The sequence below is a fragment of the Eleutherodactylus coqui genome, chromosome 8 (genome assembly GCF_035609145.1).
Source record: "Eleutherodactylus coqui strain aEleCoq1 chromosome 8, aEleCoq1.hap1, whole genome shotgun sequence".
Lineage (NCBI taxonomy): Eukaryota > Metazoa > Chordata > Amphibia > Anura > Eleutherodactylidae > Eleutherodactylus > Eleutherodactylus coqui.
In genome coordinates, this window is record NC_089844.1 from 92,089,437 (window position 1) to 92,116,485 (window position 27,049).

Below are 27,049 nucleotides of genomic sequence, written 5' to 3' on the forward strand. Positions count from 1 at the left end.
TCTGCTTCCTATATCGCATCGTGGTTCCATGCAGGAAAACATTGCTCATGTGTTTCACCCCATTCAAAAGAATGGGGTTCATATTTGTGCGCCATTTTCTTGCCCGTATGAAGGCGGTCCTAGCACGTTTCAGAATCCCTATTTAACTAGAGTTAACATCAGGCGGTGGCCACTTTTGCTGATGTAATGGCACTTTGACGCGCTCCATGGCCTGTAAGAGAGTCCATTTTTCCTAAAAAGCGGGCAGCTAAGTGTTCAGGGCTGTGCGACGGTTCGCGAAGTTGATAGAACTACAACAATACTAAAGTTACACTTTTTTTTTTTTAGTTCCTACACTTTTGTAAAATAAAAAACATTTTTGGGGATTTTTTTTTTGTATTACTGCAGTCGAAGTTCCATAACTTTTTTTCTTTTTCCACGGATGGAGCTCGGTGAGGGCTTGTTTTTTGTGTGATGAGCTGTAGCTTTTATTTTTTTACTAGAGATGAGCGAGCACGCTCGGATAAGTCAGGTCCTCGAGCGAGCCTCGCTCTTCTTGAGTAACTACATTCTTGCCCGAGCGCTCATCTCTATTTATTACCATTTTGGGGTACATATGGCTTTTCTGATCACTTTTATAGCTTTTTTTGGGGGGGGGGGGGGGGGGCAAAGTGAACAGAAAAAAACCATTGTTGCTCTGTTGCAGTGCAGGATAAAAGAGTGTTCAATTTATTGCGACGATACCAAACTTGTGGGTTTCCTTCGTTTTTTAACCAATGTGGTACAGTGCGCAAAGTTGGTTTTTTTTTGTTTACTATTTTTTCGTGCTTTTTAGTCAACATTTTTATTTCTTTTTTACATTGTTTACAGTCCTGGTGGGGACTTAAGCCTGAAATACTATGATTGCATTGAATACACTGCAGTACTTCTGTATTGCAATGTATTATCCCATTGTGTTGCATCCAGTTGCCATGGCAAGCCATCAGCCCCCTGCGATTACATAGCAGAGAGCATATGACGTCACAGAGGGAGCGCCTCCCGGCATGTAGAGGGTAACAGCAGGGATCGCTGTCCTCACCAATCCCCGCTGCTGCAGCAGGGGGGGCGGCTGTCCATCACAGCTGAGCCCCCACCATTTGTAGGATGCAAGTCTACATCCATTTGCGGGAGCCCCTTCCCGGTCAGGATATAAACGTACGTCTCCTGATGGGAAAGGGGTTACCTTTTTTTAGTTACTACTTCCTGTGTGTTTCTTAAGTCTTCAATACAAATCTACAATGTAGAAACCAAACCATAAAAAAAGAATAATCATGGAACGAAAAAGTGTCCAAACTTTCACCTATAGCGTCCAAAAATGGAATTCCTTTTTAATTTGCTTTTTCCATGCTTTATAAGTGATTTTACATGCACTGTATCCCTCCGCGGCGGAGGAACTCTTTTTTTCCCTGTCCTACTTAAAGCGCATGCGCAGTGCGCGCATTATGAGCCATAAGCCGTTAGTCCCAGGGATCCTTCCGCCAGTCAGCCGCTGAGCGGGAGAGTGTCATGTATCACACCTTCTGGAGTGACGGCTACCCGGAGACCGTTGTCAGTAAATATAAGTCCTGTCGTACAATGTCGTATTGTCTGCGCTTACAAAATGTCTAGTTACAGGCAATAAACCTGCTTCCTGAGCGCCCAGCACTGCCGTCTATAGATCTATATCTCTGACCCTGAGGTGAGGGGATGAGGCGGTGTAAGCCGCCATGACGGACCAGTTCTGACTAGATGGAATCGTGTTGTAGCTTCTCTACTGATACCTTACAACTCGCTTCCAGACGGCGGCGGCAGCAGCGCAGTAAACGCTAATATGAAATCCCGCTCGTTGAGGCCAAGCTGTGTGCAGCAGGGTCACGCGCGCGCACGCTCCAATCAGCGCCAACTTCTTAGCCCAGCTGAGCAAGAAGCGCTCCCATTGGCTTACAATATTATCGCCCTCCTCTATCAGTGAAGGCGTCATGACGTCACCGTACGTCGGTCCTAAGCTGGCAACCAATACGAGTTGTCCTTGCTGGGAGGTGGTAGGGGCCGGAGAGGAGTCATCATGGTGAGTGAGGCTGTTTGATTCTCTTACCTGTGTGCGGCTTGTAGCCTTTGTGTGAGGCCTGGCTTGTGGATAACGCTTTTATCTAGCAAGTCCCGCTTGTTGCGTGGTGGGGGGGAAAAAGGGGTGCAGTTTGTGACCTAAACCATGTTATATTAGCGCACATAGAGTGCTGAGTGGTCAAGCCTGCTCAGGAACTACAAGGTCCAGCATGCTTTGGGCTTCTATTAGTTTTTATATATAATTGGGCTCAGATTTCGAGATTTATTTACTATGGAGTGATCTACTTGATAGTAAATCTCCAGCCCAGTCTATATAATAGAAGCCAGCAGCAAGCGAAGAAGTTCTGCGCCATGTAGAAGCCTTGTGTGACGTATGGTCAGCTGGAAACTTACTGCGCAGTGAGAAATCATACCGCGGTATTTGTGGTGTTGCCCAAATAGCGCAGAAACGTCACGTTGAATCTTCCCACTGCTGCAGCATGAAAAGCTTAGCAACTTTCGTTTGAGTTGGTCCTTGTTTTCAAGATCTTGGCTTGCTGTTAATGAATGGAAACCACCTTGTTGTCGTCCAGAGTCTGACGAGCTGTACAGGCATAAGGGCTACTTCACACCGGAGTACGCAATTCCGTAAAATAAAAAAACGTACCGTTTTCATTCCGTGTGTGTTAAATGTGTTTTTGGTGCATTCATGCTGTTTTTTACGTCCATATTGTATTGGTTATGTTTTTATGCACATGAAAGAAGGCCCAAGTGATGGCAATTTGGTCGTCACCTGTAGCGAATGGGGGTGTGCAAAATAACAAACGTGGCAAACACGGGTGCTAACGCATGTTTGCTGCATTTTTTTGTTTCAATGGATGATTTTGGTCTCTGACTATTGGCCAGAATTTGACAGGCTGCAATCTTTATTCAATTTCTGTTTTCTCGCAGAATCCACACTGTCATTCTGTTGTGTGAACACAGTCTTATTATCCTTTTACAAGAGTAAGGCCCCCTTCACATGGGCAACACGGCATCGCCACGTGAAAACCGCATCGATATCGCTGTCTTCTCGCGGCAATACTGCAATCTTGTAGCACCACATGCGAGGATTTTCAGGGGGAGGGGGCAGCTTGAAGTATAAGACCTACCCTTAAAATAAGCACTAACTGCAGGGGGAAAAAACATACATCACCTAGAAGTGCTGTCCGGGGCTCTGCTGCAGCTTCTTCCTGGTCCCCCCGCACTGGTATTCTTTATCTTTTCTGGCCAGGGATTGAAAATCTCCGCCTTCTGGAAGTGCTGGCTGTGATTGGCTGATGCTTAGCCAATCAGAGCCAGCGCTGTGACTGTCTATGATTGGTTCATCGAGTTCTGGCTGTGATTGGCTAAGCGTCAGCCAATCAGAGGCAGCGCATCCAGGAGTCAGGGATTTTTCAATCCCTGCCCGGAAGAGATGGAGAAGATGCGGCCAGGCTGACAGCGCTTCTAAGGTGATGTATGTGTTTTTGTTTTATTTCCTGCAGCTAGGGCTCAGATTAGCGCTCAAGATAGTAGGATTCCCTACTGTCAGAGTTGCATCGCACGAAAATCGTGTTTTCATGCGATGCAACAGAGGGGAAGGCTCCATAGGGAAACATGGGCTACAAAATCTCACTAGTCGCGGTCATATCGCCGGATCTGCAAGGTTTTTGTATCGGGCTGTCGCATTCTACAAAACATCATGTGTGAATTAACTCATAGGAAAGCATGGGCTTCACATACATGTGATTTGTAGCACGTGTAAAGGAGGCCTAACAGAAGAGTTCCTTTTAACGCTTGTTCACGCGACAAGCCGCGTAAAGGAATTGATGTTCAGCCAACGAATGAGCAAGTGCAAGCCCAATGGGCCGTTTACACGGGACAATTATCGCTCCCTATTTGATCACCTGTTCTTCTTAATGCTGGCTATCAGTTGGCATAAAAACCATTGTATGCACATAAAGGGTGAAGTGGTGAGCGAGAAGCTCCCGATCCAGCGGTGAAGTCTGTCAGTGTAAATGCTCTGCACAAGTGCTGACAACCTTAGTGCTGACATCAGCACTCATGCAGTCGTTTACCTGACTGTCGGCTCCTGTAAAAGGGCCATAAATGTACTCGCTGCCCAACATTCTCACTGTTCAGTGGTCATCTGCACATGCAGATTCTGTCCATGTATGGCTGGGTTCACATCTCCAGAGGGTCCGTTGCAGATCAGGCACAAAAATACCTAAAGACCGCATTATAGTCAATGGGGTTCATTCTGCGCTGTTCGGTCCCGTCAGAAGACAGATCGGTTTGGCCGGAGGATTCCCCTTTCCAACTCCCCAAACAGTGCAGGAAAACAGAACCCCTGGAGCATATGTGAAAGCTGTCTAAAATTACCTTAAAGGGGTTGTCCCGCGCCGAAACGGGTTTTTTTTTTTTTTTTAAACCCCCCCCCGTTCGGCGCGAGACAACCCCGCTGCAGGGGTTAAAAAAACAACCCGCACAGCGCTTACCTGAATCCCGGCGGTCCGGCGTCTTCATACTCACCTGCTGAAGATGGCCGCCGGGATCCTCTGTCTCCATGGACCGCAGGGCTTCTGTGCGGTCCATTGCCGATTCCAGCCTCCTGATTGGCTGGAATCGGCACGTGACGGGGCGGAGCTACACGGAGCCCCATTCAGAAAAGAAGAAGACCCGGACTGCGCAAGCGCGGCTAATTTGGCCATCGGAGGGCGAAAATTAGTCGGCACCATGGAGACGAGGACGCCAGCAACGGAGCAGGTAAGTAAAAAACTTTTTATAACTTCTGTATGGCTCATAATTAATGCACAATGTACATTACAAAGTGCATTATTATGGCCATGCAGAAGTGTATAGACCCACTTGCTGCCTCGGGACAACCCCTTTAACAGCTGAGGGTTTGCTACAGTGTATCTACTCTAGACAGTACATTGAGAGCTGAATACATGGGGCTCGGTTCTGCTACAATGTATCGACCTGGAGTACAGGTGCAGTTATATGATGCTGTGAGATGTATTAGGAGCTGGATGTTGGCAGTGAAGCAGAATATTCTTGTTGACCTCATTGAGGGGGCCGCGCTCCGCTGTCTCCTCGCTTACTGGTGGACGGCCGGATGATTTCCACTTACAGATGCGACCTTTTTCCTTAAAACTGGAGCACCACTTGTGACTTGTGCGCCCGCTGGGGGATTTTCACCAAACTGTTAGAAAATAACGTTGCACACTAATAAGAGACTGGGAGACGTGAAAATCACGGACACAAAACCATCTCCTGTCTTTGTTGGCAGCTATTTTGTCTTGTCTCCTGCTAGCAACGACAAACTTTTTGGTCTCCTTTAGCAAAACTGTCCAGTAAGACGTCCTTATTACCTATAGCAACCAGTCACCGTGTAGCTTTTCTTTTTATCTCAGGGGCTTAAAGGGGTTGTCTCGCGAAAGCAAGTGGGGTTAAGCACTTCTGTATGGCCATATTAATGCACTTTTTAATATACATCGTGCATTAAATATGAGCCATACAGAAGTTATTCACTTACCTTCCCTGCGCTGGCGTCCCCGTCTCCATGGCTCCGTCTAACTTCAGCGTCTAATCGCCCGATTAGACGCGCTTGCGCAGAAGGGTCTTCTGCCTTCGGGTCTGTCCGGCAGCAGCGGCGTTCTGGCTCCGCTCCCTTCTACGCGTCATCGCGTAGCTCCGCCCCGTTACGTGTGCGATTCCAGCCAATCAGGAGGCTGGAATCGGCTGATGCTGCTGCTCAGGTGATGTAGAAGTGCCCGGTGAAGGAAGTGCTGAGGGCACGAAGACTGGAGAAGAGCGAGCGCGGGATCTTCTGATGTCACCAGCGGGAGCGCAGCCGACATCAACTCAAAATCCACACTGATGATGCGGATCTTGACTCTGCCGTGGATAAGGAAATGGTGCAGAATCTTCCAGCATTTCTGCTACATGTAAACATACCCGTGGGATGAGTTCACATATCGTGCATTTGCTGTGGAATACGCATAGAAATGCTGTAGCAATGTACAGTACAATGCAAGGGAATGGGGCTTTAACAAACCCCAATCACTCGGTGGAAGGAGTTTGTAGTGGATTGTAATCCTCTATATCCACAGCATACGGTTGTGGGAATGTAGCGGATTATATTCAGTACAGTGAGCAAAATCAACTACTGACTTCATTGTGGATGTTGGTACAGCTTCACTGGTAAACCTTTTGCTATGTGCACATATACCCTTACACAGCCAAACAATCGGGCAAATGGACGTTTGTGCCCAGTCGTCAGGTTTTGTGGGCAAAAACTCTTGGATACCAATCCTCAGGTTACCGATGTAGGTGTATGGGCTCATTTAATTCTCCCAGCAGTCATGGTTAGTAGTGCACACGTTATTCAGGGGCCTCAGTATTCCTGATCAGTCAAAACAGACTACAGTACACAGTGATTTATATGTACCCCACACAGTGGTGAAAAAAAATACTTTCTCCCACATAAAGCAAGGCAAAAATGAAATAGTTAGCTTTTAGAGAAGTTTTTAAAGTTAAAATCTGTGATGATGGTAGACTATCTGGAAGCTTAAAAAAAAAAATATATATATATATACACACACCCCTGCCGCTGTGGTCTTCTGATTACTTCAGCGGCAGCAGGTTGTTCACCCATGTGACCGCTGCAGCCAATAGGAGGCCAGATAGGGACGTCATCAGTGACATCCTATAAACCTGCCTACATTAGAAGCCCATATGACAGGTTTACAGTACATCACTGGGTCTTCTTGCCCAGTGATGCCACCTGTCAGATGTTAGGCTGCCAAGGCAGCGGTCCAGTACCACAGAGAGCAGGTAATTCTGCAGATTGTCTGAATGCCCCTATAATTGGGACCTGCTGTGTCTCTACATGTAATGTTAGCAGCTTTTCCATAATCTGTGTGATTGCTCCTTGTTCATACGATAAACCCTTGTAATGCAGGAGTCGGTGTGTCTAGTAATCTGCTGCTGGTACTTTAACTTTTTACTCACTCTGGATTTTATCACTATCAAAATAGTTGGCATTAACTTGTGTATCTGTCTTCCAGGCATCGGGCGATGGTACAAATGGACCAAGTCAGCCGGGATTGTTTCCAAATGGTTCGCGCTTGATGAGGGCGCAGTATGTATGTAACAGATTATTTTCTTATTTTATTTCTTTGACTATTGTAGTAACATACTCCTGTGATTTTTTTTTTTGTTTTTTTTTTTTTTTTTTGTCTTCCTTAAGTTCTCATCCTCCTATATGATCAAAACTATGTACTGAAAGCATTAATCATTCATGAGTTTATCATTCTCTATCAGCAGCTCCTCACAAAGACTGCAAACCTCTGTATAAAGGCCCATTTACACGTAACAATTATCGCTCAAAATTCGTTCAAACGAAATGTTCAGTGTGAATGCAAAAAAGATGCTCACTTGTTGTTTGCGGTTGTTTCAGCTGACTTTTCAATCAGCTTTTAAAAACCTTGTTAGCTCGCTGGCTTGTTCTGTGTAATTGCTTGCTCAGCGCTTCCCATAGGAGGGGAATGAGAAACCAGTGAGTAGCCAGCAAGTCTTTCTGTTTGAATGCTCTGCATGAGTTCTGACTACCTTAGCGGTGACGTAGACGCTCTTGCAATCGTCCAATTGACTGTCGGCCTGTGTGAAAGGTTCATGCAGAGTACCTACTAGGCATGTTATCTCCAGGAATCCCCATACTTTTAGCCTTCCGTGGAGGTTGCTGGGAATCCAGGCTGCAGGTCATGATGATGTAGGTTAGAAATCTTCATCTTGGAAAAAAGTTGCTATGTCAATGCTTGAAGTGGAGTCCGCGTCAGGAAATCTTCACACGGATTAACCCTATTGAGTGGGTTAAATAGAAATGATGCAGATATGTTGTGGGAAACTTCCCGCAGCATGTGAGATTTCTGAAATCTCTTCCACTTGACTTGTGCTGTAAATGCTACAGAATTTCCACTTCGATTCCGTCAGGGGATATTCCACAGCGGATATGGTCTGTGTGAAGAGGGCCAGTGACCACGTGCTGTTGCTATGGGCCGGCCACAATATGTACATGGGCATCCTATCATTTTTGTATTTGAGTTTTGCCACAGGTTTCACTTCATTCAATCTAACGAATAGTCAGTGTGTTTCCGCAGCGGATGGGCCGACGTTTTTCCTCCTGACATGCATGGGGTTTATTAAAACCAAATCCACTTAGTGCATATTTCTGTTTCCTCCATATGAGCCCCTTCTGTGGGTAGAGCCAATTAATGCACTACAATGGACTTGTGTATTCCAATATCAATGCCATTTTTGTCTTGACATAATTGAGCATCTGCGGAAATCCTGTGTTTACCTAGGCATTTTCTTCTGAATCCTTATTGGGGACTTGTTGGGTTTTGTTAAAGAATAGAGATGAGCGAGCATACTCGCTAAGGGCACTTACTCGAGCGAGCATTGCCCTTAGCGAGTACCTGCACACTTGGAAGAAAAGATTCGGCGGGGAGGAACGGAGGGGAGATCTCTCTCACCCTTCCCCCCCCCCCCCTCTCCTGTTCACTCCCGCAACTCACCGCGCCGGCAGCCGAATCTTTTCTTCCGAGCGGGCAGGTACTCGCTAAGGACAATGCTCGCTTGAGTAATTGCCCTTAGCGAGTATGCTCGCTCATCTCTATTAAAGAACCCACTTATTCAGTTTTCCCCTGACTACCCAAGAGCTATGAGGTAGTTATTGCTGCTGACATTTGGTGGGTCCCAGTTAATAGATACCTTGTGCTTGTTTTTTTTTTTTTTTTCGACAGGGACACTTTGTTTTCTGTAACAGTTAAAGCAGTTGTCCCACTACGGCTTTTATCTGTCACATAGATGTCACAGTGCGTCCGAAAGTGTTTGGTAGTGGTTGGCCGTACATGCACAACACCGCTGAATTCACTGCATATATAGTCTGCTATCTCCAGCAGTTTCATTGAAGTGTATGGAGCTGGGGGGGGGGGGGGAGGGGGCAAGCATGGCAGACCAGTACTAGACTCTTTGGGACAAGCTGAGGTGTCACGTGACAGATAAAACCTTTCATGAGATGACCTGTTTAAAATGTGTTTTGTAAGGCTGCTATGTTATTTCCTAGTAGCGGCTATTAATGGCAGTGCTTAAAGAAAAGCCTAGTTTATCACTGCATAATCATACTTTGTGAAGAGTAGGCTTATCTTAAGCTTTATGTTCTATGGTTACTTTTTGGCAGTCTAAACCCTTCCATTAAATGTCTACATGTATTCTTCTGTTTTTATTCACCAGATGAATCCTGTGGCCCATTACCCCGCTGTGGGATTGGCCGGCCTACCTCCAAGGCCAGGTTTGGCGCCACCCGGCATGATTCCACCTTTGATGGGACCAATGGGTGCTCATCAAATGGGTCAGGTAAATTAACAAAATGTTCTCGCTAAAAATGGAAGAAAAAAAAAAAAAGGCTAAACGTTGTAAAACCAGACAAGTATCATTATTCCATTCAGTTCTGCTTGTTTTCCCCTGTACAGATGGCTCCTATGATTCCTTCTCTCATGTCTGGCATGATGATGACCACTCATGTAGCACCTGGCACCCTGCCAGCAGGCATACAGGTAATGTGTCAGTACTCGTGGACTAGTGTGTTAATTTCTTTTTTGTTTCCTCCATTTTCTTCAGGTTGTTAATATTTCCTTGTATGTTTTTTTTTCACAGCCAGGTGTGAACAGCATGGACCCCACACTTGGTAAGTATCTATTCTAGGGGTTTTAACTAAAGTGTAAGTAACTTGTTTTAAACTTCTGACAAGTCATAGTGACATGTCAGAAGTTTTGATTGGTGGTGATAGTGCCGAAACCACCACCGATCACGAAAAACAAATGGAAAGAGGCACTCTGCTGAGGGCTCTGACTGTTCAGCTGTCACTGCAAGCGGTGTGCAAACTGCATAGTTTTTCTATGGAGCTTGTATAGGGTTCACGCTGTGACTAAAACAGCCAAACAGTACAGCTCTCAGATGAGTGCTTCTCCTGTTTTTAGGCATCGGTGGGGGTCTCTGCATCCGGATCCCCACTGATCAAAACTGAGTGTCACTACATGTCAGAAGTTTGAAAAAAGTTTCGTTCCTCTTTAAAGCTCATTCGTTGCATACAACTTTCTTCCTCTGAAGACCCCTTTCGAGGCCTTTTTTTTTTATTTTTTTTTTTACCACACGTTTATAGCCCAACCTCATATTCCCTATGGACTGGGGGTAGTCGAAAAAATTCACTATGTCTACGCTTTATGTTCTGTGTTAAAACATCTGGGTATGCAGAGCACTTGACTTTGGTGTATAACTTGTCTCTCGTTTTGTTCCCAGCTCAGCCGGCTGTTCCACCGGTAAGTTTCTCTGAATTTGACGTGTGTTGTTTTCTTTAAACCCTTAAGAGAAATTGCCTTAGAAGGACTTAATGTCCTATAAGCACATGGGGCTCGTAGTAGATACGGCACCAAGTCTGAGGATGCCTCTCTTATACTTGCCTTCCTCAGTGTTCTCCTGCTGTGTGCTGACTACATAAGCAGACTAGTTCTCTTCTCTGTGTGCATGCAGAAGTAGTCTGTGATGTCTGCAGTGGTGGCTTTGCAGGCAAACTGTGAGAAAGGGAAGTGAAACATCTCCTAATGTTCCCATTACTTTAGTGTATGAGGCTCGTAGGAGAGGAGTCCGTTTTTAAGGAAACCTGCCAGGGGCGCTGTCTAACAGCAGCATGCAGTAGTGTTGGGCACATGGATTACAGCTCTCTGTGGCTTTTGTGCCAGCAATGAATGAAGAATCTGACTCTTGTGATATGCAATCTCTAATCACTGATTGACAGCTTAATTCCTGCTACAGTCCTATTACACTTTTTTGTTTTATCTTTGGCACGTTCATTGGTGCCATTTTGTGGTACTTGAAACTTTTTTTTCTTTTTAGTATAACTAGAAAACGAAAATTCTCGCATTTATTTTTTTGTTTCTTATGGCATTCACCATTTATTGTTAAAGTGGCGATACCAAATCTAGAAGTGTGTGTTTGTTTGTTTTTTTTTTTAAAGGGAACCTTTTGCCACCTATGACCAGCTTAAACTAAGTTATGTCGCTCATAGGCAAGTTCCAAGGAGTCCGGTCATGTAGTTTTTATACTCTCCTTGCTCCTTTTTCCACTGCTGTCACCTGTCGAATTCAGCGCTGGCGGACTCATCTCTGCAGCAGTGTGTATGTTCTACATGCACTCTTCTACATGCACTCTTCTACATGCACTCTTCTACATGCACTCTTCTACATGCACTCTTCTACATGCACTCTTCTACATGCACTCTTCTACATGCACTCTTCTACATGCACTCTTCTACATGCACTCTTCTACATGCACTGTTCTCTACTGGAGTCTGTGTGTGCAGAGATGAGTCCACTGGTGGTGACTTCCATAGGTGACAGTGAGGTGGGGGAGGGTGGGATAGTATAAAATCTGCATCCCTGAACTCCTTGAAACTTTGCCTATGAGCACCATAACTTAGTTTGCGGTGCTCACAGGTGGTGACAGGTTCCCTTTTTAACTTCATTTGTTTTCCGAAACGTAAAACATTTTGTATATAAACGAGTTCGAATTTTTTTTTTCTTCTCTGAGTGTAAGCTCTTATGGACAGCAACCTCTCGCATTTTGTCTTGTTCATTTGCAGGACTGCAGGTTGCATTGGTGTTGCATACAGATTACGATAGCAATTGACCACAGGAATCAGTCAGATCAACTCCGTGTTCACAAAACTGTATTACAGACACATTTTAGCACCCATATTATGAGACTGTAAATACGGCCTTGTGAATGTTGCTTAGAGCTGTTTTCAGTTTATTAAACCTCCTAACAGTTTTGTCATAGTTGTGCTCCTACTTTGAGGAAGGACCTTAACCCTCGTTCACACGGCCTGTAAAATGTCAGTTTCACGTTGAATTATTCTGACCTGGATCTGGCAGTTTAATCTTTGCAGAATTCTGGGGCTCGGCTTCTGACAGGATCAGAGTTATCTCTGATCCCAACCGTTATAGCAGCATATAATAATGCCAGCTTCTGCTAGTGATGGCGGGCGCAGATTGGGACTTTCACGTCCTACTACATCAGTTGCCTTTAACATAATAGGGCTGTGGGTTAATGGGAAGGAGTTGGAGAAAAGCGTACTAAAGTGTTTATCTTGCTGTCTTCCTAGTCTACGCATCCTGTAATTTCAGCACCACCATCTATTACAACTAATAGCACAGCTAATGAAGAACCGACCAAACCGGTAATTTACTTTATTTATTGCGTCTCTGCCGAGTTGATTTGTTTTCCTGTTCTTACACCGGCATTTCTCCTACTTGCAGAAGTCTCTGTGGACAGAGCATAAATCGCCCGATGGAAGGACTTATTATTATAATATTGAAACCAAGCAGTCTACCTGGGAGAAGCCGGATGATATGAAAACTGCAGCTGAGGTAAAACTATTTGCTTTTAGTCGGTCATGATTACGTGAAACGTAAAATGTGATAACAGAACAAACATTTAAAGGAGTATTTCGGTTGTGATGCGACACGTCAAAAATTCCAGATATGAAAGGTGTTTGCGCCATGTTAATGGATATAAGTCGCACAGCCATTGCCTTTATCTAGGCCTCCAAATCTGTTTTTCAAGATGGCCGCCACATCTCTACTGACATCAAACCTCTAACTAAATTGATCATTCCCCGCTCTGTACTGCCTTCCTGTACACGTCCCCACTAAATGCTGCCCTGTTATTGGTCAACAACCCAATCCCGGGAAATGAAGAGGGGCGAAGAAGCCGTCCCTGGTTTTTCTTACTGAGCAAGTGCTGGATTGTTTACAGGACGTATCAATAGCAACCTGGGAATAAACACCTCTGAAGTGCCAGGAGGTGGTGTTGGTTTATAGAACTACAGGCACAAAATCCAAAGCAGAACACTGCAAACGTTATTAACAATTGATTAGCATTCATTTGAAGCAACTTTGTGTAACCAGAATATCCCTTTAATTTATAAGCTTTTATTACATATTGCTGCTGGTTAGCGTTATTACATTGAAATATGTGTGTAATGCTCATCTATGGAAATATTCCACTTGCATGTTAAGGGTCCTTCTTCATAGGCAGATCATCTGCTCAGAGCAAGTGCTGACTGAGTGAGAGTTTTATTCAATGCTAATTCACATTGCCCTTGGGGTTTTTTGCCTTCCTCTGGATCAACACAGGAGGATAGAGAGGCTGGACTAGATGGACATTGTCTTCATTCAGCCTTACATACTATGTTACCATGTTGCATTGTTCGCAGGGGCAGATAATCTGCTGCCAGGAGACAAATGAATAGTTAATGTCTTCCTTCATCCCCATACTGCTTTGGTTGGTCAGCGGCTCGTCTCCTGGTTTACCGGGGTGATGTGCAGACGAACACCAAGCAGCAGCATGCTCATACAAAAGATCTGATTAGCCAACAAACGAATGTTTGCTAATTTGTCGGCTAATACTTTTTCCTTTTACACAACCCAATGATCTGACAACCCGACAGTCAGGCACACAAGACTGGGCCATCTAAATCCTTTAAATATTTCTATCACCGTCACGTTTTGAAGTCATAACTTGATAATTAGTCCATTTTATTTTAAGGCTGCACCTGAAAGACCATATGCTCATAAACTTCTCAAAAACAAAATCCTATACTTGCCTCTTCTAGCTCCCCAGTTGCCCAGCGCTGGAGCTCTGTCCTCCATGCCGAATCTATTCTAACGGCTGTTTCTTGGACGTCGCAGGCTGCTGCAGCCAATCGCAGATCTTAAGCCTCATGTCCACAGGAAAAATATTGCCCGCGTGGATTTGTGCTGCAGATTTCTGCAGCGGATGCACTTTTTAAATTGTCTTTTTGTTTTTTTTGTTTTTTTTTTGTTTTTTTTTTGCATGCCGGAGATTCATTGAGATGCAGGACAATTAAGCCTACGCACGCGTGACCCACATTAAAATAGAGCATGCTGTGTTTTGTTTGTTTTTTTTTTTCCCCCGTGAAATTCGCAAACCACTTAAAATACTATCCGCCGCTATTTAATTAACTGCGGATGGTCAATTCTTTCCTATGGGATGCGGTATCTGGATTTCACGCACAGGAGAATCGCGCGGATTTGATAAATATAATTTCCCCGTGGACATGAGGCCTTTGGCGCTCAAACTCTGAGGTCTGTGATTGTTGTTGCGATGTCCTGTACATAAACAGACTGCAGCCTTTCAACACAGCATCTAAGAGGAGACCGGGCGGAGGTGTGCACAGAATCATTTACTGTGTTTACGCCTTTCGAGTGCATACCAAAAAAAAGGGCACATTGTGCTTATCGTGTGTGTGTGTGTGTGTGTAAATCTAGTGAATCTGTAGCATGACTGCAGCAAAATTGCCGTGGATCTGTGGTGGATTTTTTTTTTTTTTTTTTTTTGTCTCTGAACTTACTATTAAAGTATAGATGTGATGTATGCTAACAGTCACATTTTATTTATTTCAATTAGCAAATGTTATCCAAATGTCCTTGGAAGGAATTCAAATCTGATTCTGGGAAGCCCTACTACTACAACTCCCAGACAAAGGAGTCTCGTTGGGCCAAACCTAAGGAGCTGGAGGAACTTGAAGGTAAATGCATCATTATTTATTGCCAAACACCATTTTTTTTTTTTTTTTTTTTTTTTTTTAACATTTATTTTTTTGGTGTAACTATATGTAAAACTTATTTTTTTTTACTCTTCATAGTGATGATCAAGGCAGAAGAAAGCGGCAGGTATGTTTTCTACACTTTGGTTTTATAGTAAAAACAAATCCTCTAAGCTGCAGGGTCAGGACCACCGTCGGTGGTTTCATTAGATTTGACACCAATGAACCCAATGCATCCTGTTAGAAGGCCATTTTCCACTGTGGCTTCCTTTCCAGATGTGAGGGAGAATAAAATGTTTGGCTATATGTACAGAACTGCAGCAAACTGCTTAATGGGAACCTGCTGCCAACTGTAAGCACCATAAACTAAGTTATGGTGCTTATAGTTTTAGATGACGTGGAGTCCTGGGAGCCTCTTTTCACACTCGCAGTCCCCCATTCCTGCGCACAGACAGCATGTTTGAGTCTTTGCAGAAAGGTGTTGCGTCCGCGCTCCTGTAGAGATGCATGGGAATGTGTGCACACTCTTTTCTGAAAAGTATCGCTCTTACTGGTGGACATGCGTTCTGGCGAACCTCTTTTCATAATCCTATAAGCAATATAACAGTTTATGGTGCTTATAGTTGAAGTTAAAAGGAAACCTGTCATCAGCAAATTATAGCACTTCCCTTTGAACCTTAGAAATGGCTTGTTTGAGATTGGGAAAATATGGCTGCGTTCTTCTAAAACCAGGTGCCACTTTTGTCTGGCATCGCAGCTCTGCCCCATTCACGGCTTATAAACTAACGTGGTGCTGTTTCTGAAAGCGTATAGACAAGTTCTTCTAATCGCTCATAATGCCTTAATGGCCGGTTGTAGATGGGACAACAATCGGCTCTTGCTCTCCTCCTGATTGCATACAAACTGATTTAGCCTAGTGGCTGCAGGAGGGGTATAGCTGGTAAGTCAACATAGTGTCCACCTTCTATAGACAGGAGCTATACCTGAGGTTCTAGCTGTCTCCCTCAATGAACATCTGAGAAATGGTTGATATTTCAACTGTGGTTTTTTGTTTTTTGTTTGTTTTTTTTCTCTCTTCATCAGCGCATAAACACTGTAAAAAGTGTGTGCATGTAGTAAGACATTAACAAAATTCTGTTAATACTAATTATTAAGGGCCATTTACACGGAACAATTATTGCTCAAAATTTGTTTAAGCGAGCTAAATTGAGCGATAATTGTCCAGTGTAAATGAAAAACATTTACTATTCATTTACTTCTCGTTATCGCAGACTTTCAGTCCGCTTAAAAAAAAAACCTCGCTGGATCACTGGCTTCTTGCTGCGTGTAAATGCTGAGCTTTTCAAATAGAAGGTAAAGCGCTGAGCAAGAAGCCCGCAATCCAGCCTTGAAGTCTGCAGTGTAAACGCTTTGCACGAGTGCTGATGACCTTAGTGGTGATGTCAGCGCTCCTGCAGTCGATAGACTGCTGTCATCCCATCTAAATGGGATGTTAGTAAATGACGAAAATTTCAGGCCCTACCATGGAGTTTGTACTGCTGTGCTAATGGCCTAGAAGCATAACTTTACTTTTATCTCCCCCCTCCTCTCCCAGTGTACAGGACCCAGTAGCTTCTACAGCCATGCCTCCTGTCCACATCCCGCAAGCTGCAGAGGTGGTCAGTACAACTACGCCTGTGACAATAGTAGCAGAACCAGAGCTTATCATGTCCACCCCCAGCACTCCTGCAATAGAGCCTGAGAGCATGGTCAATGATTCTGTAGAGGAACAAGCCCATTCTGTGTCGTCTTCTATTCAAGAGAAGGATTATGAAGTCAGCAGCAGCGGTGTCGTCGAGGAATTGTCTAAACAAGATGTTTTCCCAGAGTAAGTATATATTTGTGATTTGTTCCCAGTAAGAGAAACCAAGTAATCTTGTAGATAAGATACCTTTTAATGGCCAACAAAAATACATGATATAGCGAGCTTCCAAATCAATGTAGAGTTCTTCAGGCTTAAATGAAATGGATCCGAAGAGGCATGAATATTTATACACACTTATAACATACATACTTATGACAAGGCACAGATATGGATGTGATTGGTTTGCACTTAAAGGAATACTGCAACAGAAACAAACATTTCTAACTAGACACTGATATGGGAGTGAAAGTTTATGGTCCCTGAATTACTGTTGGGGAGGTCACCAGGCCAGAAGTGTTATCTGTGCTATACTATTCTCATATCTCCCATTTACACACAAATCCTTGTGAATAATTGAACCCCTAATTGAACGTGTCAAAAATTGTCATCAATTTAAATTCTTCTATGGCTTTGTGACTTGAAACCACCCTTCAATATCATAACTTTCATATCTCCTATGTCATGCCTATGACTTGAAAAATCGGCCACAGGAAATTCTGTCTTTCTCTGTTTAATTGTATGGCGATGAGATCTTATCCTGGCCTTTAGTTTTTGCCCTGTTTCTCCAACATAAAGGCCCCCAGTATATATTTGTGGCTCATTCATGTATTGGCATATGGCTATTGTTTTATACGTTTTCTAATAGTAACCTGAAGAGCTGGTAGGATTTTTTTTTCTCCCTTACCATGGTTATGCCAAGTAATCTTGTATCTGCAGAGTTGTGGATGCAGTAGATTTTGGGAGAAGGCTCTCACTGTGACCACTTTGCAGCCAATCATTAGTCTGTAGAAGAACAAACTTAAAAAGACCAAGAAGAACGGAAAAATTATTAACCACTGATCTGATAACATCTCTAGCCACTGGGCCTCACAATAACCTGAACATTGAATAGAAATAACTTGTCAGTAGTTATCTCATTATCCTATTATTATAGTGACTGGTAATAAATATATATAATCCACCATTCAAAATGGATGATTGTCATAGCTCACCACCTCCCCCTCCCTGCATAGTGACATGTTACAGAGCATGCCCACAACACTTTCCCTTAGAAAGTAATGAATATCTGACTACAGGTTCATGTGTCTGATGTAAAGCATATCTCTAGATGCTGTTAGCGGCTCAGGCAAGATGACCCATGGTTATGTACAGACAAAATGATAGTTAAAAAATCTCCAATTTCTAATACATCTTTAAAAAAAATCTATAATTTCTCATGAATTATTTTTCTAATCTGTTTTTATCTGATTTTAGTATGAAGTAGCTTGTACATTCCCTTCAATACTTATGTAATATTAGCGCTGCACTGATTCATCATTAGGTGTCTTAGGAGCTCTTTGCAAAAAGTCGTCTTTGCTCAATCACTTTTCTTTTTCAGTTCCGCTTCAATAGAGGAACCAGAGGAGGAAAAAGCTCCCAAAAAAACCTACACGTGGAACACTAAAGAAGAAGCCAAACAAGCATTTAAAGAACTCCTAAAAGAAAAGGTATAAATTAAAGGGGTGTTCCTATCACATAACGTCATAACATAATGGACTATTACTAGGTCGTGCCGTCACGTGACTGTTATCATTATGACTCCCGCGGGAATCTGAATAATCGTCCTGCGTAAAAGGGCTATTGGGGTCCTTTTTCACAGCAAGATAAACTGGTTGCTTGCTCGATCCAGCAGTGGCGTGTATAGTTTGCTTGGCATGTATTTACACTGACTGATAATTGGATAGTTTTGATTGTACTTTGGAACATAACGACGCCTCTAGTCATACCTTCTGCATTCTATTCCCCAAATCATTACAACGTCTCTTTAGACAAAGATTTGCAGCAGACTAACGGTGATCTTTAGGTCCGCGTGAAAGATCCATTCAGCGATAATCTAATGATTTATTGCTGATTATTCACTTGCTGCACATGTTTACACCCAATACTTCTAGTGCCAATCACTCAATCTAATGCTTCTTATTGTAACATGGCCTTTATTCACTCACTTATTATTTGGAAATAAAGTAAACTGTTTGTGGTATTCAGCAAGTGACTTCCTTCCTTTTCCTCAGCGTGTGCCGTCCAATGCATCCTGGGAACAAGCCATGAAAATGATCATTAATGATCCCAGATACAGGTAATTGTAAAACACAGAGTTTACAAGTTCTTGCTAACCAATAATTTGTCATTTATAGCTCATTGTGTCCTTTCCTTCCTTTTAATATTTTCCTCCACAGCGCCCTGGCTAAGTTAAGTGAGAAAAAGCAGGCATTTAATGCTTACAAAGTTCAGACGGAGAAGGAAGAGAAAGAGGAGGCCAGGCTGAAATACAAGGAGGCGAAAGAGGCTTTTCAGAGGTTTTTAGAAAATCATGACAAGATGACCTCCACCACCCGATACAAGTAAGCAGAAAGTAAATATAATGGTCTTCTCTGCAGTACACTGAACGTGTAGTAATCTAAGTCTCCTTTCTCGTCTGACAGAAAAGCAGAACAGATGTTCACAGAGTTGGACGTCTGGAATGGAATTTCTGAACGCGATCGCCTTGAGATTTATGAAGATGTCTTGTTTTATCTAGCAAAGAAAGAAAAGGTAAAAGGCACCAATTTCTTGTTTTGTAGGAAGAGATTTGGTCATAGTGTAATGACATTGATGCAGTTTTTTTTTTCTTGTGTAGTGGAGCCTTTACGGAAAAGTGTAATTGAAGGTTTTAAGAATTAAAATTAGGGGGAAAAGTGCAAAATGTGCACAGCTGGTCTTTGGTGCTAATGTTGTTGTGTCTTCAGACTTGTTACAGTACTGATACTGGCAGTTCCTTTCATCTGTGCACCAATGACAGCACTTTCTGCTTATAGACCGACCTTGTTTTACTTAGTACTACGGTGTTTCAATTCTACTAACCCTTTTTAAAGCCGTGTGTATATTTTTACATATAATATTTTTTATATAATATATGTATTTTATATTTAATATATTATGAGAAAAAAATTAAAATTAAGCCCCCCATTATGGAAAATGGGCTGCTGCAGCCTGTAAGCATTACGTCACGGGATAACCCAGAACCGTAGGTGTGGGAGATGCGAGATGCGAGGATCTAGGAGGGGAAGAGGGTATAAGCTAGTTTATAATCGAAGATGTGGAATCTTTTTTTTTTTAAATATGTTGAACAGCCCTTGTGCCAAGTTAAAAAGTTCTTCCCTAACCTCTGAATAGTGGATAACAATGATCAGCGGTGGTCAAGTGTGCACGCCCTATCCATTGAAAGATAATGGGACTGACTAAGATGGCAGAATACAGATTGATGGTTGTCTGACATGCGGGTACCTGACTTACAGCTGCACAATCTACCATGCAGCCACTGTTCTGTGGTACCATGTTTTCATAGCCTCTTTAAAAGGAAGTAAGGCCAGTTATTTAAAGGGGTCGTCTAGTTACTGGACAATCCCCACTTCAATAGGACCTTTTGTATTAAAATAATAAACTGCACTATACTTGCCCCCTCTGGTTGCTGGCATCAGCATTGTATCCCTGCTGTGGTCCTGGTGATTGCAGTGACAATGTCGCAGGAAAGCGGGCAACATGCTCCAGTGTCTCCGCTCATTCTCCTGGCCTCTGTGTTCACATCCTGAGCTCAATGATGCCAGAAGTTCAGGAACTTGACGCCTAATTTTCCTATATCTGTCGCTGCAATCACCTGGACCACAGCAGGGCTGCATTGCTGGATCTCGGCAGAAGGGTAAGTATAGTTCACTTTATTTTATTACAGGGGTTCCTGTTAGTGGAGTTGTCTGGGATTAGAAAATAATGGCTACTTTCTTCCAAAAAGAGCACCACACCTGGACACAGGTTGTTTGCGGTATTACAGCTTGGCCCTATTCAATGCAGTAGAGCTGAAATGCAATAGCAGACCTAACCTATGCATGTAAGTGTCACTGTTGTTAGAAAGCATCCATGTTTCCTAATGATAGGAAATGCCTTTTTAAAAGGGGCTAAATGTCAGTTATCCGTGTAATTGTTAATTAAGCGTTCGTGTAAAATGTCGAGTTCTCGGACCTCTTGTTTTACTCCTTTTAATAGTAGTAAGATACTAACACTATTGTGATGTGGCATAATGATTATTATAGTATTTGTAGCAGTGAATGTTGTGTGGTTGAATCAAAATGCAGAAGTGACCTTCAGCAGCCTCATAAGACATGTTCATAGCTTTTACTTAGATTTAATAGAACTGAAGGCAGGAAATACATCTCTTGTATTCTTTTGCGTGTAGGCAAGCCGGCCCAAACAAGACAAAAAAACCTCTCTCCAATGAGCATGTGTTGTAATCACATATTCGCACTCCGGCATTCCTTGTCATCTTTTAGACATCATTTATATGAATGTACTTCTGCCACAAGGTATTAGATTTGTTTCTGCTGTGTGCACTATATGGCGTGTCATTTACAGTTGCCAAGTACACTTGTTTGTCCCTCTTTGTAACTGTGCGTATTTTTTGTTAATTTGCAGGAACAAGCGAAGCAACTGAGGAAGAGAAACTGGGAGGCTTTGAAGAACATACTGGACAATATGGCGAATGTAACCTACTGTACCACATGGTCAGAAGCTCAGCAGTACCTCATGGACAACCCTACGTTTGCTGAAGATGAAGAATTGCAGAGTGCGTAAAATATACCTCTAAATTTATTTATATATATATATATATATATATATATATATATATATATATATATATATATATATATATAAAAAATTTTTTTTTTTTTTTTTATTTAATTTTATACGTCTGATCGGGCGCAATGCCTTGCTGGTATTTCACTGAGAAGGGATGGCCAATAATCCCTGCTTAACATAAGAGTTCAGTGTTACAATAACGACGGATCCGTTTTGTATCCGGTGATGGGCTTAGAGAGGGCACGTACGGTAAAGGGCCATTTACAGGGGACAATTATCTCAGTTTGCGTCATGCGGTTAAATGAATATATCACAAACGGCCTTGAGGTGGGGACATAGGCACTCCTAGCACAGTTACTGCTCATAAGGAAGATGGAACAATACCTCTGCAGCGCCACGTATTGGATGACAGCGTTCCTTCAAATCAATGTATGACATTTTAACCAAGTCTGTAACACAATGATTGGGAATAGGAAACCAAGCCAAAATCCATACACAGACAGCTGTTTCGAGGGGTTTGTCCCTCATTAGTGTCCAGTAGGTTTCTGGCTTGGCTGGTGAGAAGCCTCTGACGTGGGTCAAGAGCGGTGTTGTCTATCTTTAAGGAGAGAACACACCGCTCCTGTCACAGTTATAATAGAGGAAATCACAGCTCATCTTCCTGTCTGTATACTTAGTCTATAGCTTATTTAGGTGAATATAGAAGGTATTGATAAACTGCCTCCCACCCAGCAGACATAAATGGTATAGCCGCTAGCTAATGCTGTGCTTATTGAAAGTGAAAGCAAAAAAAACTCCCACTCAAGTTAGTGCCTGGTAAGCATCAGACAGGGAGCTGCACCGCATGGAAGTGGCTGAAAACCAAAGAGGAGACCTTCAGAGTATGATAGGTAATCAGGTGAGGGGGACAGGGACTGAAAAGTTGTTTATTTTTTTGCCAGTGTGTCACTTTTATGCTGTTTTGCCAGTGGCTATCAATTCTTTAAAAGGTAATCTGTTTTAGTCATACTACCATTTACCTAAAGACGCGGTTGCACATGTCCTAGTGCCTTAGGGGGCCCATAAGGTTTCCCTTTTTAAGGAGATCAGTACTATGAATAAAGCCTTATAATTGGAGTGTGCACTCCTAAATTGTTATGCCTATGCATCTAGCAGTTTACCAAGGGCTCATTTTATTTAAAAGGGGTCAAATAACTTCTTGTGGATTTCTAAGTTAGCCGATGGTGCGGGTCCCCCTGATCAGCACCATTGTTTGTAATGCATAGAGGTTTCTGGCTAATAAACACATGCTACTGGTTTAACTGTGTAATTCTTCACATCCCCTGCCATGTGGCTGCAGGGAACATGAACCCTTACTATCCGGTTGCCCCACAGATTACTGCTGATATGTGATGGTCCCGGCAGTGGGACACCCTGTGATCAGCTTATAATTAGAGAATACTTCTAAAAATTGTACAACACAAAAACACCTTAATGCATTCTGCATTTTTTTTCTCCCCCCTCACTGTATTAATATTTTTTCCCCCTCAGATATGGATAAAGAAGATGCCTTAATATGCTTTGAAGAGCATATCCGTGCGTTAGAAAAAGAGGAAGAGGAAGAAAAGCAAAAAACTTTGCTACGGGAAAGAAGGCGGCAGCGTAAAAACAGAGAATCTTTTCAGGTTAATAACCGGTTGTTACTTTGTTACTCCTCTGATATAAAACTTGTTCTGACTCCGTTACTTCATAAACTTATTTTTGTTAACTCGTGTGTTTTTTTTTTTTCCTCTTCCAGGTATTTTTGGATGAGTTACATGAACACGGTCAGTTACATTCCATGTCGTCTTGGATGGAGTTGTATCCTACCATCAGTTCTGACATACGTTTTGCCAACATGCTGGGTCAGCCGGGTAAGAAAGATTTCAGTGGTTGCTTGTCTACAAACTTGGCTTTGTCATATTTGGTTTCCAGAAAAAGACCTGAAGTTGCATGTCTTATTTTACAGGTTCCACAGCCTTAGATCTCTTCAAGTTTTATGTGGAGGGTCTCAAAGCTCGATATCACGACGAGAAAAAAATAATAAAAGATATATTGAGGGTAGGTATGTCTTCCTTAGTATTCACCAACAACCATTGTTGGAGATATAGGGGATATTTGCATAGTAGATTTAGACCACTGTTTAAAAAAAAAAAAATCAGAGTGCCCTGAAATGAAGTGCACCAGATTTATTAACAGGTCCGTTCTTCAAAATGTGAAATCTAAGAGCTGGTGTAAATTGCCACTAAAATTTACACCAATTTTTGGTGTAAATTCTAGTAAATTTCTCATACTTTTGGAGGCCACACCACTCTTTGCTAAAATATGCCCACTTTTAGAAAAGTGGCAGTGGGTAGTAAAAGTTGCCTTTTTTTATGCAAGTAACAAATTTTATCGTGTGTGGTTTTTTGTTTTTTGTTAGCTTGTTTTAAATACCAGAATTTTGGTGCAAATTTCCCCATAATCTCCTGACATGGCTATTATAATAAATACTTGCATTTTTCATGAAAGAATTCTTTAGTTTTTTGTTGTTTTTTTTTAATTAGAGTTTTGCATTACACAATTTTTTTTCCTTTTGGAAATTCATGAATAATTTGACAACTGTTACCATCATACTTGATGATGGGATGTGTCCCTGCACATTCTGATACCTTCCAATCCATGTTGACAGTGTCGGACTATGTATGGACAGCGCTTTGTTGACAAGTGGGCTTGTAATACCCAGCTGTCAATGTGTTCATATGTTTCCAAGAGGAAGAACTGCCAAATGCAACGTTTTACGAAAAGAGGCTCTAAAATTGTCGTTTCATGGGCAATGCAAGTGTTTGCTAAATCGGAGATGTCAGAAGAATATTGTTTGGCTGAAGATATAATCTAGTTAAACATAACTTTTACTAGATATACATTAAAAATCTATGTTAAGAATAAGCTGCTAAAGACTCAGTATACAACGATAAACTGCAAAGAACCAATAATAGAAAATCTGGAATGCCACCAAAGTAAACTATTCACATGTCGTGTATATCAATGTTTTGCTAGTCGCAGTAGTACTTCACGGGTGCAGGACGTATCCAATGCTTGTTTTTGATAGGTTCCAATATATGTGAAAGTCGACAGATAATACAAATGGGGAGGTAATGGTAAAAACATAAACTTGCTCTACCAGACTGGGTGGGTGCTATGTCCCCCAATGAAGAAGACGAGAAAGAGATTTTACTCTAAGTTCTTACAAAAATCCTGTTTTCTCGTCTGTATCATTGGGGAACACAGCAAAGACCTTGGGACATTCTAGAGCAGTACCCAACGGGGCTGGAAAATATAAAAAGCCGCAGGTATAAAGCAGCAAATCCACTCTTCAACTATGACTATTGTTAATAGATAACTAGGCATCCAGCATGCTCAGAGACGGAGCATAAAGAGGTCCGGTTAACGGTCCCATCCATCCTCTGGGAGGAAAAACTCCTGAAAAGGAGCTTCTGACAAGGTAACCGCTGCCCGAGTAATATGAGACGTAACACAGCTGAGAATATAACTTCACTGGCACTGTAACCCTGTACTGCCACGAGCCGAGCCAGTGCAAGGAGTGCACCTTACAAAAACAAGAATCCACTCAGAGTTGCCAGGATTCCCAGCAGCGAGCCAGCGCAACTGAAGAATACTACATGAGAGAGGTACTCTTGCGTAGTCAGACCGAGCCCACTTGCCACCAGAGCGTTCCCGGGACAAGGCACTACTGAGAAAGGTGCCCACCAAATACTTCACTATAGTGGATCCCGATACCACTGGCAGCGTGAGAATATACAACAGGTTGGCAATGACAGTCTCCTGATGACAACCTTTAGGACAAAATGGCCATCGAAAACAGAGCTGTGGAGCCTTCGGCGTCGAAACTTCAGGAATTTGGGTGCCTTCCGACAGTCAACCTAGTTGTACATCAGCTTCCATATACCTCCAGCCTGTCAATATCCCCTTCACCATCCTGCCGTGAGGGAGGAAGCCGGTCGATTCCAGACGCCAATGAAGAAACAATTTGTTGCGATTCACTGTGCTGACCAAGGCTGGAAGGCTTGCAGCGGGAAGTTCCTGCTCGATTTATCTTGAAAAAGTCGTATACGCCCCTGACTACCCCCAGAATATGGGGGGATCCAGGACTGATCTCTGGCTCCAGGCCGCATAGCTGAAGTGCAGCATGACCCTGATGCTGCGTATCCTGACAACCTTCGACTGTGACGTCTGCTATCTGATAGCTGTAGAGCGAAAAGGGCCTGCCTGAAGAGATCCTTCAGCCCCGTGCTCCTCTGACAATGCCCACAGCATCCACTATCTGCATGAAACCATGGGCTTTCAAAGACGTCATTCCTTTGAAATGGTGACTGGCTGGGTAGTCAACTACGGCTGTCCCTGTACTGGGATTCATTGCAACTGCCTGAATTCCTGCACGGAGAACAATGCAGGAGGATCACAGCGTGCTTCTGGATCCGTCCGCCTTAACTCTGTACATGTTAACTTCCCTATATAATTCATCTGGCAAGGGAATGGGATGAACTAGTCTTCCTGAGGATCAGCGCCGTACACCTGATCCGCAATTAGAGACTGCTCTGGTTACAGAGTACTCCTTACGGCCACCGTCTCTCCATCCACAATGTAGGGGAAAAAGGGGGTCTGTGTTCTGCACCAATCAGGGTTAGCAGGGGACTCTCTCAACCTGTATCATGCCTGTACGCTACCCACGTCCATACGGACATGGCTGATAAAACTAGCAGTCCAGGTTTCTAGAAGGCACAAGATGCCTTGTAGTTCAGAGACCGCCTGAGAGGGAGCCGGCTTCACAGTGGGTTGGCATGACAAAGAACTGACCGGAGGGGTGCCCCATAGACTTATCTATAGCCCCTAGCTACCTGTAGGAGTTGGCACCCAGAAACACCACTAGATGCCAACAAGTCCGGACTGTGCAGAAAATGAGATGCTCTCTGGCTGCACATCATTCTCATCTGTGGCGAGAGCGCACATAGTATACTGCTCCAGCCTGCGGCTTTCCTGTAATCGGAGATCGCCCTAGAGTTGCCTGCAGGTGGTCATCCCAGGGGTGTTAGCCATTGGGTAAAGGTCTGTTGCTCGAGCTCATCCGCTGCAGAGCAGAGATGAGGCTCCATGTGTTCTCAGAATTCCTGAGCTAGTATTCTTTCCATCTGGAAGGTACCACAGGTCTCAGCAAGGCCGGAGAAAAGCCAACAGGCAGTTCGACAATATTGTTCATAAGACGACTTATTGTGTGTAGATGTAAATCTCGTGTCATAGTAAGATCACACATCGTACATGGTTCTAGCCAGTACCTTCCGTGTATCATCCTGACCTCGGACCCTGCAGTAGGCTGCTGGACTGCACGAGGGGTAACGACAGGGCAGCTAGCCATTAGGCCAGGCTCAACCCGGTTCGGCAGCAGGTGATTACAGACAGGCAAAACTCAACCCAATGCTTGGTAGACATGGGGAGCAATGAGTCCAGTGAATCCCTGTGCAAAGTACTCTTTCTGGTATGGAAGGTACCACAGGTCTTGGCAAGCCCAGAGTAATGCTGACACGAGTTCACACACTTGGGCCTCATGTCTACAGGTAAAATGAAATTTAAAATCCGCAGCGGATCACCCGCACGCTTGACCCGCACCCCATAGGGATACATAATTAAATACCTGCGGATGTTATTTTCCCTTGAGGTGCGCATTGTGT

General features: G+C 43.3%; 2 protein-coding genes across 5 annotated transcripts in view; one reads left to right on the forward strand and one right to left on the reverse strand.

Moving 5' to 3' along the window:
• The window catches only part of ARL6IP6 (ADP ribosylation factor like GTPase 6 interacting protein 6), a 56,867-nt gene extending 54,997 nt beyond the window's left edge, over positions 1–1,870 (reverse strand). For both annotated transcript variants that reach the window (XM_066576016.1, XM_066576015.1), the window contains exon 1: positions 1,779–1,870. The gene's annotated coding sequence lies outside the window, so the exon portion shown is untranslated. The remainder of the gene's footprint in view (positions 1–1,778) is intronic.
• The window catches only part of PRPF40A (pre-mRNA processing factor 40 homolog A), a 34,971-nt gene continuing 9,408 nt past the window's right edge, over positions 1,487–27,049 (forward strand). Inside the window, exons 1-19 of one of the 3 annotated variants that reach the window (XM_066576012.1) lie at positions 1,487–1,566; positions 7,137–7,214; positions 9,364–9,486; positions 9,603–9,686; positions 9,787–9,817; positions 10,429–10,448; positions 12,290–12,364; positions 12,444–12,554; positions 14,617–14,737; positions 14,855–14,882; positions 16,350–16,622; positions 18,037–18,145; positions 18,710–18,774; positions 18,875–19,039; positions 19,121–19,229; positions 21,141–21,291; positions 22,836–22,969; positions 23,083–23,197; positions 23,293–23,384. In XM_066576012.1, the coding sequence (XP_066432109.1) occupies positions 1,525–1,566; positions 7,137–7,214; positions 9,364–9,486; positions 9,603–9,686; positions 9,787–9,817; positions 10,429–10,448; positions 12,290–12,364; positions 12,444–12,554; positions 14,617–14,737; positions 14,855–14,882; positions 16,350–16,622; positions 18,037–18,145; positions 18,710–18,774; positions 18,875–19,039; positions 19,121–19,229; positions 21,141–21,291; positions 22,836–22,969; positions 23,083–23,197; positions 23,293–23,384 (1,926 nt within the window). In that variant the 5' untranslated portion in view covers positions 1,487–1,524. Of the gene's footprint in view, positions 1,567–1,979; positions 2,066–7,136; positions 7,215–9,363; positions 9,487–9,602; positions 9,687–9,786; positions 9,818–10,428; positions 10,449–12,289; positions 12,365–12,443; positions 12,555–14,616; positions 14,738–14,854; positions 14,883–16,349; positions 16,623–18,036; positions 18,146–18,709; positions 18,775–18,874; positions 19,040–19,120; positions 19,230–21,140; positions 21,292–22,835; positions 22,970–23,082; positions 23,198–23,292; positions 23,385–27,049 lie in introns of those variants that run through there. The other 2 variants (XM_066576013.1, XM_066576014.1) reach the window with 2 other exon arrangements.